The sequence below is a fragment of the Rhipicephalus sanguineus genome, chromosome 11, assembly GCF_013339695.2.
Source record: "Rhipicephalus sanguineus isolate Rsan-2018 chromosome 11, BIME_Rsan_1.4, whole genome shotgun sequence".
Lineage (NCBI taxonomy): Eukaryota > Metazoa > Arthropoda > Arachnida > Ixodida > Ixodidae > Rhipicephalus > Rhipicephalus sanguineus.
This window is the reverse complement of record NC_051186.1, coordinates 120,082,473-120,098,265: the sequence shown is the minus strand read 5'-3', so window position 1 is coordinate 120,098,265 and position 15,793 is coordinate 120,082,473. Positions and strand designations below refer to the sequence as shown.

General features: G+C 51.2%; 2 protein-coding genes and 2 pseudogenes across 2 annotated transcripts; 2 read left to right on the top strand and 2 right to left on the bottom strand.

Annotated features, from left to right (window-relative positions):
- Nucleotides 1–156: 156 nt before the first annotated feature.
- Nucleotides 157–1,491, bottom strand: LOC119375342 (uncharacterized). The gene is made up of 3 exons (XM_037645520.1): nt 694–1,491; nt 365–634; nt 157–291 (listed from the first exon to the last, which is right to left on the bottom strand). The coding sequence occupies exons 1-3, from the start codon at nt 1,489–1,491 to the stop codon at nt 157–159; spliced, it is 1,203 nt and encodes a 400-aa protein (XP_037501448.1).
- Nucleotides 1,492–9,016: 7,525 nt separating this feature from the next.
- LOC125756445 (uncharacterized) lies at nt 9,017–11,436 on the top strand (annotated as a pseudogene).
- Nucleotides 11,437–11,523: 87 nt separating this feature from the next.
- LOC119373953 (uncharacterized) lies at nt 11,524–12,982 on the top strand (annotated as a pseudogene).
- Nucleotides 12,983–13,502: 520 nt separating this feature from the next.
- On the bottom strand, nt 13,503–15,127 carry LOC119374030 (uncharacterized). Its single transcript, XM_037644087.2, has one exon. The coding sequence runs from the start codon at nt 14,570–14,572 to the stop codon at nt 13,511–13,513; it is 1,062 nt and encodes a 353-aa protein (XP_037500015.2). The 5' UTR covers nt 14,573–15,127; the 3' UTR covers nt 13,503–13,510.
- Nucleotides 15,128–15,793: the final 666 nt, after the last annotated feature.

The following is a 15,793-nucleotide window of genomic DNA, read 5'->3' as shown; positions in this document are numbered from 1 at the left end:
GAAGCGCTGTTCGAACGCCTCCAAGAAGGAGGCTGTTTCGCGAACGACGTCACGCTCGTGTGGCGCGATGGCATCGGAGGAGGGTTATCGGCGTTTGTGCGGTGGACGACGGGTGGGGGGAGGACGCGCGCGAGGACGCAGCCGAGGGTGCCGTGTTCATGGACTCCTCAGCTGGCGCCGGCGGAGATGGCGTTCGTGTAGGCGCGCGGCTGGGGAAGGAGGAGGAGGAGCGGGAGAGGACAGACGCGCCAGCGCGGCCTGCAGCTGGAGCGACAGCTCTTGAATTTGGAGCTGTGGGCAGCAATAGTGGCCTCGAGAGCCGCGATTTTGGAGTCCGACGTGTGAGCTGCGTTATCGAGCTTACCGGTGGTTTGGCTGTGGTGTTGGTAGCGATGGTGGGGTGGTGGACGCCTCCGGCCTGGGCAGGGCGGGAAAGAGACGGAGCGGTGGCGGCTGGTAGAACGGGCACCACGGGATGTAGATCGGCGGCGGGGGCGGGAAGGCCGGGAGCTCTTGAGGATGGGCCCGGTGGTGGCGCTGGTGGGGGAGGCTGGGGCTTAGAGTGGGTCGAGGGTGACGGCCGTTCCCGGTCGAACCGGAGCTTGCACGGGCGCGAGCCTGTGAGGTGGGCTTCCTGCAAAGGATGGCAGCATGGGACGCAGGTCGGTAGGCTCACTGTATTGTGGGCTTTGCCGCAAGCGGCAGCCGAGAGGCGGACTTGGGCTGGTGCAGACGTCCGCGCGTGGCCGGAGTCCAGCAGTTCGTGCAGGCCTCGGCTTTCGGGCGGAACGGGGTGGTCAGTGGTAGACTCCGCAATTGAAGACGATCGCGGAGGGGAAGGGTGGTAGTGCCAACGAAGGTGATGAGGATGGATTTGGAGCGCCCCATCTGGCGCGCATCGGCGATGGCGTAGGGGTGTTGACATTCATGGACTGGAGATCTTGGATGATCTCTTCCTGGTTTGGGAGTCCACGGCGTTGTAGATGATGCCGCGGAGGGCGTTGTCTGTGCCGCCATGTAGGCACGTAGGGGGTAAGAGATGGAACCAGGCGGATTTCCGATACACGGAGGTAGAGGCGTGCGTTGTGACTCAGATGGGGTGCTGACAGTAAGTGAGTTGTTGTACGGATTGATTCGTACACGGTCAGCGGCTCGGGCGGTGGCGTAGTCGATGGTGGCAAGAGTGCAGAGTGTTTGGAGCAGGGCACCGTTAGTTGTAGTGCGGAGGTCAAGCCCCCCTCCCGGTCTGAAGACGATCTTGAAGTCCTCCGCTGGGAGTCGAGGGAGAGGAGCGTGACGACGAAGCGTGGTTAGTAGTGGGGGTGGGTTCGGCGGTAGAGCAGGCGTGTTCGATAGGGTCGAGGCAGGCGGCGTCGAGGTGATGGGCTGGTGGGCCGCGGCTGCACGGTGTGCTTTCACGGCACGGATCCAGCGTGAGTCATCTTCAAACTCAGCAGGGGTGATGAATTCGCCTTCGACTTGGTACGCCATGTCGGCGGCTTGGAGAATTGCGAGCAGTTTCGGCGGAGGCGACGACGAAAGCGAGCGGCGTCAGCCGCCGGTGTCTCTTTACGCGGCGCCGCTGCACCGAACTGCACCGATTGCGGCGCGATCGAAACCCTGCCCACCTATTGTTTGACTGTCCCTTCTCTCAACACTGCGCGGAAGCGGCTCGCCATGTAAGTACCGCCTCGTCGGACTGCCGTGTGCGACCTACAGGACTTGTTCCATCCCACCGGCCACGTGCACCGTCGCCGATCAGCCCTTGCGGCCCTTCTCGCTTTTCTCGAGGATGCCGGCCTAGTCGAACGAATTTTCTAGCCGCTCACCACGGTGACTCGGACGCCCGTTCTCTGCCCCCCCCCCCCCACCGCTCACTGTTTTTTTTTCCATTCATACCTTTCTTTTTCTTCTTTTACCATACTCTTTTCACTCTCACTGTCCCTTTAATCCCCAATCCCATGTGAGTGTATCGGTTGAGTGTCCTCACTTGAGAGACCGTTAACGTGCACTCCACACCCAATTTCCATTTCATTTCCTTCTTCATTTTAAGAATGACCTCCCCCCCCCCCGACCGTACGGAAAACTAAGTGATGCAGTTTTTGGAGGGAAAACTGCATTCCGAAGTAGAACTGAAATTCCTCCAGCACGCCCGTTCAATATGCTTTCTGTCATAGTGGAAGGAGTTCTCGTCGATGCTTTGGTGGACACCGGTGTGACATTTTCTGTGATCCATGCTGATTTGTGTAAATGCCTCAAGAAAGTCACGACGCCTTATAATGGACCCACGCTAGTCGCAGCCCGGGGAACACCATTCGCCCTTCCGCTCTTTGTACTGCCCGTGTTTTTATCGATGGCATCCTTCATTACATCCAGTTTACTGTGTTAACCCCGGTGTTCTCACCAGCTAATTTTAGGGTGGGACTTTCTATCTTCTGCTTCGGCCGCAATTTGTCGTGGGCAACGTGTTCTACACCTTACAGACACAGACTCCATGTTAGACGACGACACCTACAAGCCACTTCGTCTGTTCGCTACGGAAGATCTCGAACTACCGCCACGTCAAGAGCGAATTGTGACCGTTACGTCTAAAGACATCGACCACGGTGATGTCTTGGTGTCCCCTTCATCCCATTGCGTTACCAAAGGCATAGCTGTTGCGTCAGGTGTGGTTCGCTTTCGCAACGGCTCCGCGCTCGTCATGGTCATGAACGCCACATCGGAGAAAATTCTCCTTCCACAAGGTACCACGGTGGCCTGCGTTGCCGATGCTGAGCCTGTAAGCGTGGCGCCACTTACACCTGTCTCTACCAACGACCTTCCAACTTCTGAGCCTGCTTCTTCATCTCCCTTTACTGAACTCCTCAGCGATGATTTGTCCGCTACGCAGGCGCAGCAGCTGCTTGCTTTGTTAAAGGGACCGACAACCAACTTTTGTGGTACCCGTTTTTCTTGAGTGCAACGGGAAGCTTGCCGGTCAGAGCTTCTAATCACGGAGTGGTAACGCGGAGAACGCCGTAAAACATTTGTAATCAGAGTTTTTCGATCTGCAGCGATTATGCAGTCTTAATATCACATGCTGCAACCAGTGAGAGGTGAGTGCGATAGCGATTATACGCCAGCAGTGGTGACAAGTTATGCCCTAAGTAAGAAAAGGCAATGTTACGTTTGCAAAAGCCTGCGGTGCCGCGACTACTGCTTTCTAGCCTATTAAAGTATTTTACAATAATTATAGCGTTTTTCTGGGGCTTCTTATAGAAGTACTTTGGCCATACACAGGTCGCTTTATCACATTTTAGTCAAGCCAAGCCAAGCTAAGCCTTCGAAAACGAAACAAGTCGTAGGATACACAAGCAGTGTTGTTCATGAAGTGGTAGCAATCCTCCACAGAACAGTAAGTCGATGGCATTTTGCGAGCAGCAGCGCAAACTCGCGTGCTACTCTTCAAAAGTCCGATACGACGAGAGCAGACAAGAGTCGAGCTACGCGGGAAACGCTGCCGGACGCCGCGCGCATGCGCCGCAGGCTCTGTTTCACTGGAAGCCACGAAAGCAGCGCCGCATCTCATACTTTACTTCTTTTACCTTAGAAACAAACGGGATTGGACAACAACATACATATTCAAAATTTCAGCCCTCGTTCTGGTGCGTGTAAAAGCATTGGACTACGTACAACAAAGTGCTTAAGACTGCATACGTCTAGTTCATGGCGCTTGCGCTAGGCTGCGCGACATACCGGTTTTTGTTACTTTTAAACGCGATTTAAAAATATAAATCCTACTCAGATCCCGAAAGGTATTCTGGAATCTGTCACTATAATTCACGGCCTTTTCGTTTCCACCAGGATCTAATCACCCGTTATGGCCAGTTGTCGGTCCCTTTAACAAAACACGCCGATTCTTTTGACGCCTGCTCCTCGACGTTGGGCCAGACTACCGCTGCAGCGCATCGCATTCAGACAGAGGGAACATCTATTGTGCACCGCCGCCCATACCGCGTGTCTCTTGCTGAGCGCAAAATCATCGAAGGAAACGTCGCTGACATGCTCCACTGAGAGGTAATCCGTCCATCAGCTAGCCCCTGGTCGTCGCCTGTTGTCTTGGTCCGGAAAAAGGACGGTTCCGTGCGTTTTTGCGTTGATTACAGGGCGCTTAACAAGATCACTCCCAAGGACGTGTACCCCATGCCACGCATTGACGACGCCCTTGATTCCCTACAAGGCGCGGAATACTTTTCAAGCCTCGATTTGCGTTCAAGATATTGGCAAATTCCCATGCACGAAGATGATAAAGAAAAAACAGCGTTTGCAACTCCCGGCGGACTCTACGAATTCAACGTGATGCCTTTCGGGCTCTGCAATGCGCCCGCGACTTTTGAGCGCATGATCGACGCCGTGCTGCGTGGCCTGAAATGGAAGACTTGCCTCTGCTATCTTGATGACATTGTCATCTTTTCATCAACATTTCCTCAGCACCTGCAACGCCTGGATGAAGTCCTAACATGCCTCGCCACCGCTGGTCTACAACTCAACACCAAGAAATGCCGTTTCGCCAGCAAATCCATCAAGGTTCTCGGTCATGTCGGGAGCAAGGACGGAATTCGCCCTGACCCTGACAAGATTGCTGCGGTCCTTCACTTCCCTCGCCCCGAAAGGCCTAAGGATTTGCGAAGTTTTCTTGGTCTCGCATCCTATTTTCGTCGTTTTATACGGAACTTCGCTTCGATGACTGCGCCCCTGCACAAGCTACTTGCTTCCGATGTACCATTTGTCTGGTCCGACGAATGTCAATCGGCGTTTGACCTGCTGAAGGGAGCCCTCACGTCAGACCCAGTACTATGCCATTTGGATGAGACCGCACCGACTCTCCTGCACACAGACGCTAGCGGCCGCGGTATAGGTGCTGTTCTTCTCCAACGCGACGACTCTTCCCGCGAGAGAGTCGTTGCATACGCTAGTCGCGTACTGACCCCTTCCGAGAAAAACTATACGATCACTGAGCAGGAGTGCCTGGCTGTGGTTTGGTCAGTACACAAATTTCGCCCTTATCTGCACGGCCGTCATTTCACCATCGTTACGGACCACCACGCCTTATGCTGGCTTTCTACACTAAAGAACCTCTCCGGACGCTTGGGTCGGTAGATTCTACGTCTCCAAGAGTATGATTTCGACATCATTTACAAGTCTGCCAAAAAACATCAAGACGCCGACGCTCTTTCTCGTTGCCCACTACCTATCGCTCCGCTCGACGCCCCCGCAACCGTTTTCGACAACACCTGCTCGGACGAACCTTCTAGTTCAGTTACCTCGCTCGCCTCGATGGACCAGCTACCAGACGATGACGATCAACCATTCAGCTCTCGCCAGCTGGCTGACCCGTACTGCCGGCGCATTATAGATCACCTCTCTGCAGCATCCCGTCCACCTAACGCGCGGCTTCGTCGTCAACTCTCGCAATTTAAGCTGGAGAATGGTGTTCTGTATCGTCACATTTACCACCCTGACGGTCAACTCTGGGTGCCCGTTTTACCACGCTCTCTTCGACATCATGTTCTTAACGCCTTTCACGACGATTTGACAGCTGGCCACCTTGGCTTCCACAAAACCCACGACTGCATTCGAAGCCGTTTTTATTGGCCTGGCCTTTCAACCAGCGTAGCAAGGTACGTAGGTTCCTGCTCTTCTTGCCAGTGTCGCAAACTTCCGACATCTGCTCCTGCCGGCCAATTACAGCCAATTCCGTGCCCCACAACACCATTCGAGGTCGTAGGTGTCGACCTATATGGGCCTCTTCCCGTCACTGGCGCTGGAAATCGATGGACAGTGACCGCCGTGGACCACCTCACGCGCTACGCTGAGACGACTTCAGTGATTACTGGTTCAGCTTCGGAAGTTGCTGACTTCGTCCTTCACGCCATAATTCTGCGTCATGGTGCTCCCAGAGTACCCCTGAGCGACCGAAGGTCCTCAGGAGTATTCCTGAGGAGTACTCCTGAAGGGCATTCTTATCACAACTGTTAAGTGAAGTCCTACGCGCTTCTGGCACTACACACAAGACAGCGTCTAGCTACCATCCTCAAACCAACGGCCTGACCGAAAGATTTCATCGAACCCTTGCCGATATGATCGCCGTCTACATTCAACCCGACCACAAAAACTGGGATAAACTGCTACCATTTCTCAATTTCGTCTACAACACGGCCGTTCAACGCACAACCGGCTTCTCCCGTTTTATCTCGTCTACGGGCGTTCGCCTACATTTTTTCTCGACGTTTCTTTCTTCACCTGCAATGGCCATTCATCCCCGACTTCTTCCGAAGAATATATTTCGAGACTTGCAGTGTGTCGCCAGCGCGCTTGCATGAATACAGAAGCCACGCAACAAGCCAGGAAGCTCGTCTACGACGCATCTCATCGCGTTGTCTCCTTCCGACCTGGTGACGAGGTGTTGCTTTTGACACCACTTCGCACACCTGGTCTGTGTGACAAGTTCCAGCCTCGGTTTATCGGCCCATACATAGTTTTGGAGCAGACTTCTCCTGTAAACTATCGCGTGACACCACTTGTCGTCCCTACTGACCGCCGTTACCGCAGTACCGAGATTGTTCACGTTTCTCGGATGAAGCACTTCACGCGACGTTCCTCGTCGCCTTGACCTGCAGCGGCCAGGCTGGCCGCTTCCACGTGGGGGGAATTAGTGTAGGCATCTATTATGCACTTCTTTCTGCACGTCGTAATATATATATATATATATATATATGCACGTCGTAATATATATATTGTGAGCGCTGACTGTGTCGGTCATCATCTTCACTTGTGCATACACATCATCGCGATCATCATCATTGTGTTGGATCGCCGGTGTTCGGTTTTTGGTTCGCGCGCCTTTGCTGTAAATACCACAATCGTTCCGTCGTACCTGACGTCGTCTCACAAGTGGTGGAGCGTGCTGTGATTCCCACGTCCGCTTGCTCTACCGGTCACCCCTGGAGCTCCGGTCTGGTCGACGACTGTGCTTGCCAACAACATCCATGGCACAAAACGACGCACCTCCTACCGTCCCTGCCGCGCCCGTTCAGCCTGCTGAGCCACGGTACACCGTGAGTACATCCCAGCGAGACCCTCCAGTATTTTCCGGCCTCCGCGGTGAGGACGTAGAAGAATGGCTGGACAACTACGACAGAACCAGTGCTTGTAATTATTGGGACGAGGCACACAAGCTGCGCTATGTTCCCTTTTACCTCAAGGAGGTCGCGAAGACGTGGTACCATAACCACGAAAGCGACTTTCCCGATTGGTCAGCATTCACGGTGCAGCTGCGTCAGATCTTCGGCACGTCTGCAGGACGCTCTGAGGTAGCGAAACAGAAGCTCGCTACTCGCATCCAGGGACCCGACGAATCGTACACGTCGTACGTTGAAGACGTTCTGGCTCTCTGCCGCCGTGCCCAAAGTGACATGCCCGAGGCCGATCGCATTCGTCATGTACTGAAAGGCATCAACTCTATCGCCTTCAATGCTTTTGTCATCCAGAACCCAACTTCTGTTCAGGACATCATTTCTACGTGCCAACGCCTGGATGCACTCCACTCAATGCGCCTTCCACACGCCTCCTGTGACTCTCGCCTTACTGGAGAACATGAACTGCGCGCCCTCATCCGCACCATCGTGAGAGAGGAACTTCACGGCATTGTTCCTGGCAGCCCAGCTACTTCATCCGTCCGCTCTCCTCCTTCAAATCTGCGGGACATCATCAAGGATGAACTGGCGTTAATGACGAGCGTCGCACGTGCCCCGTCTTCTGCGGCTTTTCATGCGCCTTCATATGCCGAAGTCCTATCACGGCCTCCGGTACCAACTCCACCTGCGCCTGCGGACGTCGTATACGACCACTTGGCCGCGATGGCAGCCAAGGCCCCAGCACAACAGCACTCCGCTCCTTGGCGCCCTGCACGCCCCATCTGTTTCTACTGTGGCATACGAGGCCATATCTCCCGCTTTTGCCGCCGGCGCCAGCAAGATGAACGACGAGGATATTCTTCCTACGAGAGAGATTTTACTCCGAGGTCCGATCCCTACGTTCCGGGACCCTACGTTCCCTCGTCACAACGCTCGCCTTCTCCTCCTTAGTCCCACGGCGACCCCCGTCCTTCCCGCTCACCCCGCCGTCGTTCACCGTCGCCCTTCCGCCGTACTTCTTCGCCCTTACGTTCTGCCCCGACACCTCTCGACAGCCACTCGGAAAACTAGAAGCTGCAGTTTTTGGAGGGGAAACTGCTCATCGTCTAAACGCAATAATTCCTCCTGCGCGCCCTGCAAATTTACTGACTGTATGTGTGGAAGGTGTTTTGGTGGACGCCTTTGTAGACACTGGAGCCGCTATCTCGGTCATTCATCGCAAATTATGCCGTCGCCTACGAAAAGTGCAAACTCCGTATGTTGGTCCGGTGTTATGTGGCGCCAATGACAATCCCATTTACCCTATTGGACAATGCACTGTTCGTGTTCTGATTGGACAGTGCACTGTTCGTGTTCCGACTACACCGACACCGACAAGCGCAAAAAAAGAAGCTTTCGGCTCAATCAGTCTGTTTTGTTTTGTTTTTTTATGTCAGTTCAGTCAGTCAGTCAGTCAGTCCAGTTCAGTCAGTCAGTCAGTCAGTCAGTCAGTCAGTCAGTCAGTCAGTCAGTCAGTCAGTCAGTCAGTCAGTCAGTCAGTCAGTTCAGTTCAGTTCAGTCAATTAAATAGAGGGGGCTAAGAGTGTAGCTGTCGTCGATGTCGCTACCGCTACCATGTGTATATCTCCTAACCAGAGTAGTATGCCTTTGTTCCCAGGCCACCGGTACCTGGGTCCCGGGAATCCACAGCGCAACGGAGCTCCGGTGGACGAGGACGACGGCACAGCCAAGTCACACGACGAAGCCTACGAGCGGGCCACGAGCCACGAGGACGTCTTTGCTGCTGATCAGGCATCTGCGGCTCTCTTCTTGAACGACTTTAGACGCACGGGTAACTGGCACTCCGCATTAGGTGCAGTTGGTCTGGGCACGAAGAATATTGTGGAACAATACGTCTTGGGCCGTAGTCTCTATGGAATGCCAGGATATAGACGGAAACGTGCACATAACGGGGAATCAGATACAGCAGACGCAAAGCGATACCAGCCTGACTCAACTACCGGCGACGCCCAAGGTGCGCAGATGTCGCAGCAGATGCACTCAGACGCCCCCACCCGTCCAGGCGGAGCAGGAGTTGGAGGTGACGGTGAAAATTCGACAGAGCTCGTTCAGCAGATTTTGCGCGTACCTCGCGACCACGGAGTGGTCACAATCTTCCGTGACAGCAAAATACTCACCACATGGGCCTACGCAATGCTGAAGACCAATTTAGTTTATGACACCGAGAAAACGTTTCCAGGAGTTCTGACTAGCCTGTCACGCTTGCCAGTGGACCGGCCGTATCTTTACATTCCTCACGGCACCTACCTTAACCTACCAGCTCACACAAGAGCTGTTAGCTGCTCTGTCAAGGTAACCCCTCATGGTTTACGCACGCCATGGAAGACGGGCTCTTCGGTTGTCCAACGCGTCAACTCTGACATGCTAGTTTATGGCCTTAGCTCCGTCGGACTGAACCACTACTTGGATACCGGCATGTGTCGTGTGAAGAAAGGCGAGACAAACAACCCGATGAAGCCACAGTCTTATTTACCATTTCAGGAGAAGGACCACTCGGATCTGGCTAAGAGCTACTGGGGTCTAAAGATCACACCCGGAAACGAGGATCACGATGGCGATGACGAAAAGAGCATACCTGCGTGCATGGGTGTACCACGTCACAACTTTGCTTACGACTTTATTCACAATCACAAGGCAAGTCCCCGCTTGACCTAGTTCGTAAACCAGTTTCCGTTCAAAGGTCACGTGGGCACACCTATAGTCAACTATGAGTACCAGTTTGGAAGTGACGCATGGCTAAAGATGGGTCCAACTTATAACGCGGGAAACGAGTTGCTAACTCGTACACACCTTGGCCTGCCTGCTGACGTTGTATCCTACACCACTAGCAACATGTCAAACTACGAATGGTACGAGCAAAAGCCAGATACCAACATCACCATGCGGCTTCGACCCGACGATATGCACACGCGCCACGTGAAGTATTTGGACCCTATGGAAAATACTTACTTCACGCGAGGTTTAAAAACGATGGCGCACTCAACTATTCAACCAAGTTTGAGTTTTGGGGTATTGGCAGTAAGCAAGTCTAACAAGGACGACCCAGGCAGTACTGAAACCTTTCAAGACATTGCCGCCTTTTTTCAAATTGACACAGAACTGGTGGTTCACTCTGACGTAGACACCATAGTTGCCGACAGTGTTACTTTAACCTCGAACGTGGGGCCTTACTTGCGTCACTCCAACGAAAACATCAAAGCAAGTTACAACAGCCTCACACGTCACGGACGTCCAGTCAACCTCGCTCGCACGAAGTCCGAAGTTACCGAACACAAGGCAGAGCTGCAGAAGATTGCGCAAGCTCAAATTAATGCATCAAAACAAGTTGCTTCAAGAACCCTACGCTCGGGGCCATTTTTCCCACAATAGATCGTTCTGTTTAATAAAAGCAAAATAAAAAAGCACAACTTTTGTTTCGTTTCTTATTTACTTCACAATGCTGCGCCGTTGTCGTTGTCGTCGAAGCCTAAGAAGGGATATATTTAAATATATATATATATATATATATATATATATATATATATATATATATATATATATATATATATATATATATATATATACTTTTTCTCAGTGGAACTACAACGACAACGACATACAAAAAAAATTAAGCCATGTCGTTCTCGTTGTCGTCGAAGCCTAAGAAGACATATATTTAAATATATATATATATATACTTTTTCTGAGTGGAACTAGAACGACAACGACATACAAGGAAAATACGTGTTTAAAAAGCGCCGTTGTTGTAGAAGAAAAAAAAACTCATTTATATTCCACTGAGCGCCATGCAGGAGAACTAACTAGTTGTCGCGCAATCGTAACTAGTTCTAGACGGGTTTTTACACTAATTATAAAGGGCTTCCAAGGCCGCCGCGAGGGGTATATAAAGAGGTGTGCAGCAGCTCAGAACTCACAGTCTTCAACAGGCTGTCCACTCAGGAGGACCTCAAGCGGACACTCAAGACGCCTTCGGTAAGACTTTTTTTTTCGGTTAGCTATGCTATATTCTGAATTCTTGCATTTTTCTGCTTTTTAATAGAGACCATGGCAGAATCATGCAAACGTCAGCTTGACGATCAAGAAACAGAAGATGAGGTACCCCTATATTACCATGTGGAATTATTTTTTGGTGACGCCATCTATATTCCCAGGGACAAACCACAAAGTTTATTGGTTCGAGCGACGAGAACAGTACCTATGACATTAATGAAACCCTGGCGGCATTTGCGGAACGTGGGAGAAGTATCAGATCCAAACGTGTCCGAACCAGGAACAGGGGTTGGAGGAGATGAAAAAAGTTTACAACCCCCGCCACGCTGGGCGCTGCAGCTACAGTCAGTTCCAAAACGAAGAAAGCTTGTGCACGATGTGTTTCCCGCTCGAGATGACGGAGAGGCTGAGACAATTTGTCACGACATTATCAGAGGATTCGAGCAAGGGCCCACCCAGTACGGAATCGCTGCCGTCGCACTCCACAAACGAGGAACTACACTCCCACACGTCCACGTCTTACACGACTGCAGCTGGAGCAATGGCACATGCCGATGTGTTATCTTCGCTGGCTTCGTCAGACGACCAAATCGCTCGTCAATTTGGTCTACAAGCGCCAGTGCATGGGACCTCTACCATCTCGTCAAGTATTTCAATAGTGAGCCCCGAGTATTGGAATACATTAAAATGGGAGGAAATGATTGGGGTCGCGACGTTAGAAATGAAGTTTTGGGACAACTCGAAGGTTCTGGACACGAGCCCGGGCGAGTTTTGGAAATACTGTACCCGAAACTTCCGCATTCAGTTGCATGTGACGACGCCCATGGAGGTCAGACGAGCGGTGGAGACACTGACGAGGTACGCGCAAGAACGGGTGCAAAGTGCCGAAAACGTTCAAAAGGAGCGTCGGAAGAATCCATCTACGACTGGCTACGCGAAAACCCCGTATCGCCGTTGACAAACATTGTGCGCACCCCCAAGTGGCTGGCAGACCCGGTGTTTCGGTTCATTCGCCTGGACGACAAGCGCCTCCAACGAGCTATCCAGGTGTTTAATGACGAAATGTGCTCGTACACCACCTTGGACTTTATTGAAATGTACCAGCACACCCAGCCTCTCTTTGATGCCCCACACGGTGACCTCGCTACCTTTTACATGGATGTGCCCGCGTCATTTGATGCCATGATGGAACTATTAAACTTTCAGTTTAATGGCATCCACGAGGAAGTGTCGGCCTTTGTAAACAACCTATATAGCCTGGTCGAGAAGGCGGTCCCCAAGAAAAACTGTATGGAGATTGTGTCCCCTCCGAGTGCAGGAAAAAACTTTTTTTTTGACCCCGTTCTTTCCTTTTACATTAACCGCGGTACGATCCGCAACTTTAACCGCTACACTAGCTTTCCACTTCAGGACACCGTGGGCCGTCGCATCCTGGTGTGGAACGAGCCAAACTGTGAGTCGGCTGCTTTTGATACTGTTAAAAAAATTTTTGGCGGTGACGTAGATTCGGTGGCGGTCAAGTACTCGGCTGATCAGACCATTTCCAGGACGCCCGTCATTGTGCTCTCAAACAACGAGGTGTTTCCAGATGACGAGGCCTTCAACCACCGCATGTGGCGCTACAAGTGGCGAGCGTGTCCTCCACTAAAGAAATACGACAAGAAGATCCACCCGATGGCCCTGGTCCTCCTGTTTGATGCTTTTGTACTCGAAGAAACATAAGTCGGCACGCGCCAGCTTGATCAATAAACAGCTTTGAACCTAACATCCTGAGTACTTGGTCAATGCTTTGCATTTTCCGACTACACGGACACCGACAAGCGCAAAAAAGGAAGCTTTCGGCTCAATCAGTCTGTTTTGTTTTGTTTTTTTATGTCAGTTCAGTCAGTCAGTCAGTCAGTCAGTCAGTCAGTCAGTCCAGTTCAGTCAGTCAGTCAGTCAGTCAGTCAGTCAGTCAGTTCAGTTCAGACTGACCGACTGACTGACTGACTGACTGACTGACTGACTGACTGACTGACTGACTGACTGACTGACTGACTGACTGACTGACTGACTGACTGACTGACTGACTGACTGACTGACTGACTGACTGGACTGAACTGACTGACTGATTGACTGACTGATTGACTGACTGACTGACTGACTGACTGACTGACTGACTGAACTGAACTGACATAAAAAAAGACTGATTGAGCCGAAAGCTTTTTTTTGCGCTTGTCGGTGTCGGTGTAGTCGGAAAATGCAAAGCATTGACCAAGTACTCAGGATGTTAGGTTCAAAGCTGTTTATTGATCAAGCTGGCGCGTGCCGACGTATGTTTCTTCGAGTACAAAAGCATCAAACAGGAGGACCAGGGCCATCGGGTGGATCTTCTTGTCGTATTTCTTTAGTGGAGGACACGCTCGCCACTTGTAGCGCCACATGCCGTGGTTGAAGGCCTCGTCATCTGGAAACACCTCGTTGTTTGAGAGCACAATGACGGGCGTCCTGGAAATGGTCTGATCAGCCGAGTACTTGACCGCCACCGAATCTACGTCACCACCAAAAAATTTTTTAACAGTATCAAAAGCAGACGACTCACAGTTTGGCTCGTTCCACACCAGGATGCGACGGCCCACGGTGTCCTGAAGTGGAAAGCTAGTGTAGCGGTTAAAGTTGCGGATCGTACCGCGGTTAATGTAAAAGGAAAGAACGGGGTCAAAAAAAAAGTTTTTTCCTGCACTCGGAGGGGACACAATCTCCATACAGTTTTTCTTGGGGACCGCCTTCTCGACCAGGCTATATAGGTTGTTTACAAAGGCCGACACTTCCTCGTGGATGCCATTAAACTGAAAGTTTAATAGTTCCATCATGGCATCAAATGACGCGGGCACATCCATGTAAAAGGTAGCGAGGTCACCGTGTGGGGCATCAAAGAGAGGCTGGGTGTGCTGGTACATTTCAATAAAGTCCAAGGTGGTGTACGAGCACATTTCGTCATTAAACACCTGGATAGCTCGTTGGAGGCGCTTGTCGTCCAGGCGAATGAACCGAAACACCGGGTCTGCCAGCCACTTGGGGGTGCGCACAATGTTTGTCAACGGCGATACGGGGTTTTCGCGTAGCCACTCGTAGATGGATTCTTCCGACGCTCCTTTTGAACGTTTTCGGCACTTTGCACCCGTTCTTGTGCGTACCTCGTCAGTGTCTCCACCGCTCGTCTGACCTCCATGGGCGTCGTCACAAGCAACTGAATGCGGAAGTTTCGGGTGCAGTATTTCCAAAACTTGCCCGGGCTCATGTCCAGAACCTTCGAGTTGTCCCAAAACTTCATCTCTAACGTCGCGACCCCAATCATTTCCTCCCATTTTAATGTATTCCAATACTCGGGGCTAACTATTGAAATACTTGACGAGATGGTAGAGGTCCCATGCACTGGCGCTTGTAGACCAAATTGACGAGCGATTTGGTCGTCTGACGAAGCCAGCGAAGATAACACATCGGCATGTGCCGTTGCTCCAGCTGCAGTCATGTAAGACGTGGACGTGTGGGAGTGTAGTTCCTCGTGTGTCGAGTGCGACGGCAGCGATTCCGTACTGGGTGGGCCCTTGCTCGAATCCTCTGATAATGTCGTGACAAATTGTCTCAGCCTCTCCGTCATCTCGAGCGGGAAACACATCGTGCACAAGCTTCCTTCGTTTTGGAATTGACTGTAGCTGCAGTGCCCAGCGTGGAGGGGGTTGTAAACTTTTTCCATCTCCTCCAATCCCTGTTCCTGGTTCGGACACGTTTGGATCTGATACTTCTCCCACGCCTCGATCAGGTTCCGCAAATGCCGCCAGAGTTTCATTAATGTCATAGGTACTGTTCTCGTCGCTCGAACCAATAAACTTTGTAGTTTGTCCCTGGGAATATAGATGGCGTCACCAAAAAATAATTCCAAATGGTAATATAGGGGTACCTCATCTTCTGTGTCTTGATCGTCAAGCTGACGTTTGCGTGATTCTGCCATGGTCTCTATTAAAAAGCAGAAAAATGCAAGAATTCAGAATATAGCATAGCTAACCGAAAAAAAAGTCTTACCGAAGGCGTCTTGAGTGTCCGCTTGAGGTCCTCCTGAATGGACAGCCTGTTGAAGACTGTGAGTTCTGAGCTGCTGCAGACCTCTTTATATACCCCTCGCGGCGGCCTTGGAAGCCCTTTATAATTAGTGTAAAAACCCGTCTAGAACTAGTTACGATTGCGCGACAACTAGTTAGTTCTCCTGCATGGCGCTCAGTGGAATATAAATGAGTTTTTTTTTCTACAACAACGGCGCTTTTTAAACACGTATTTTCCTTGTATGTCGTTGTCGTTGTAGTTCCACTCAGAAAAAGTATATATATATATATATATATATATATATATATATATATATATATATATATATATATATATATATTTAAATATATCCCTTCTTAGGCTTCGACGACAACGACAACGACATGGCTTTATTTTTTTTTGTATGTCGTTGTCGTTGTAGTTCGACTCAGAAAAAGTAGATATATATATATATATATTTAAATATATCCCATCTTAGGCTTCGACGA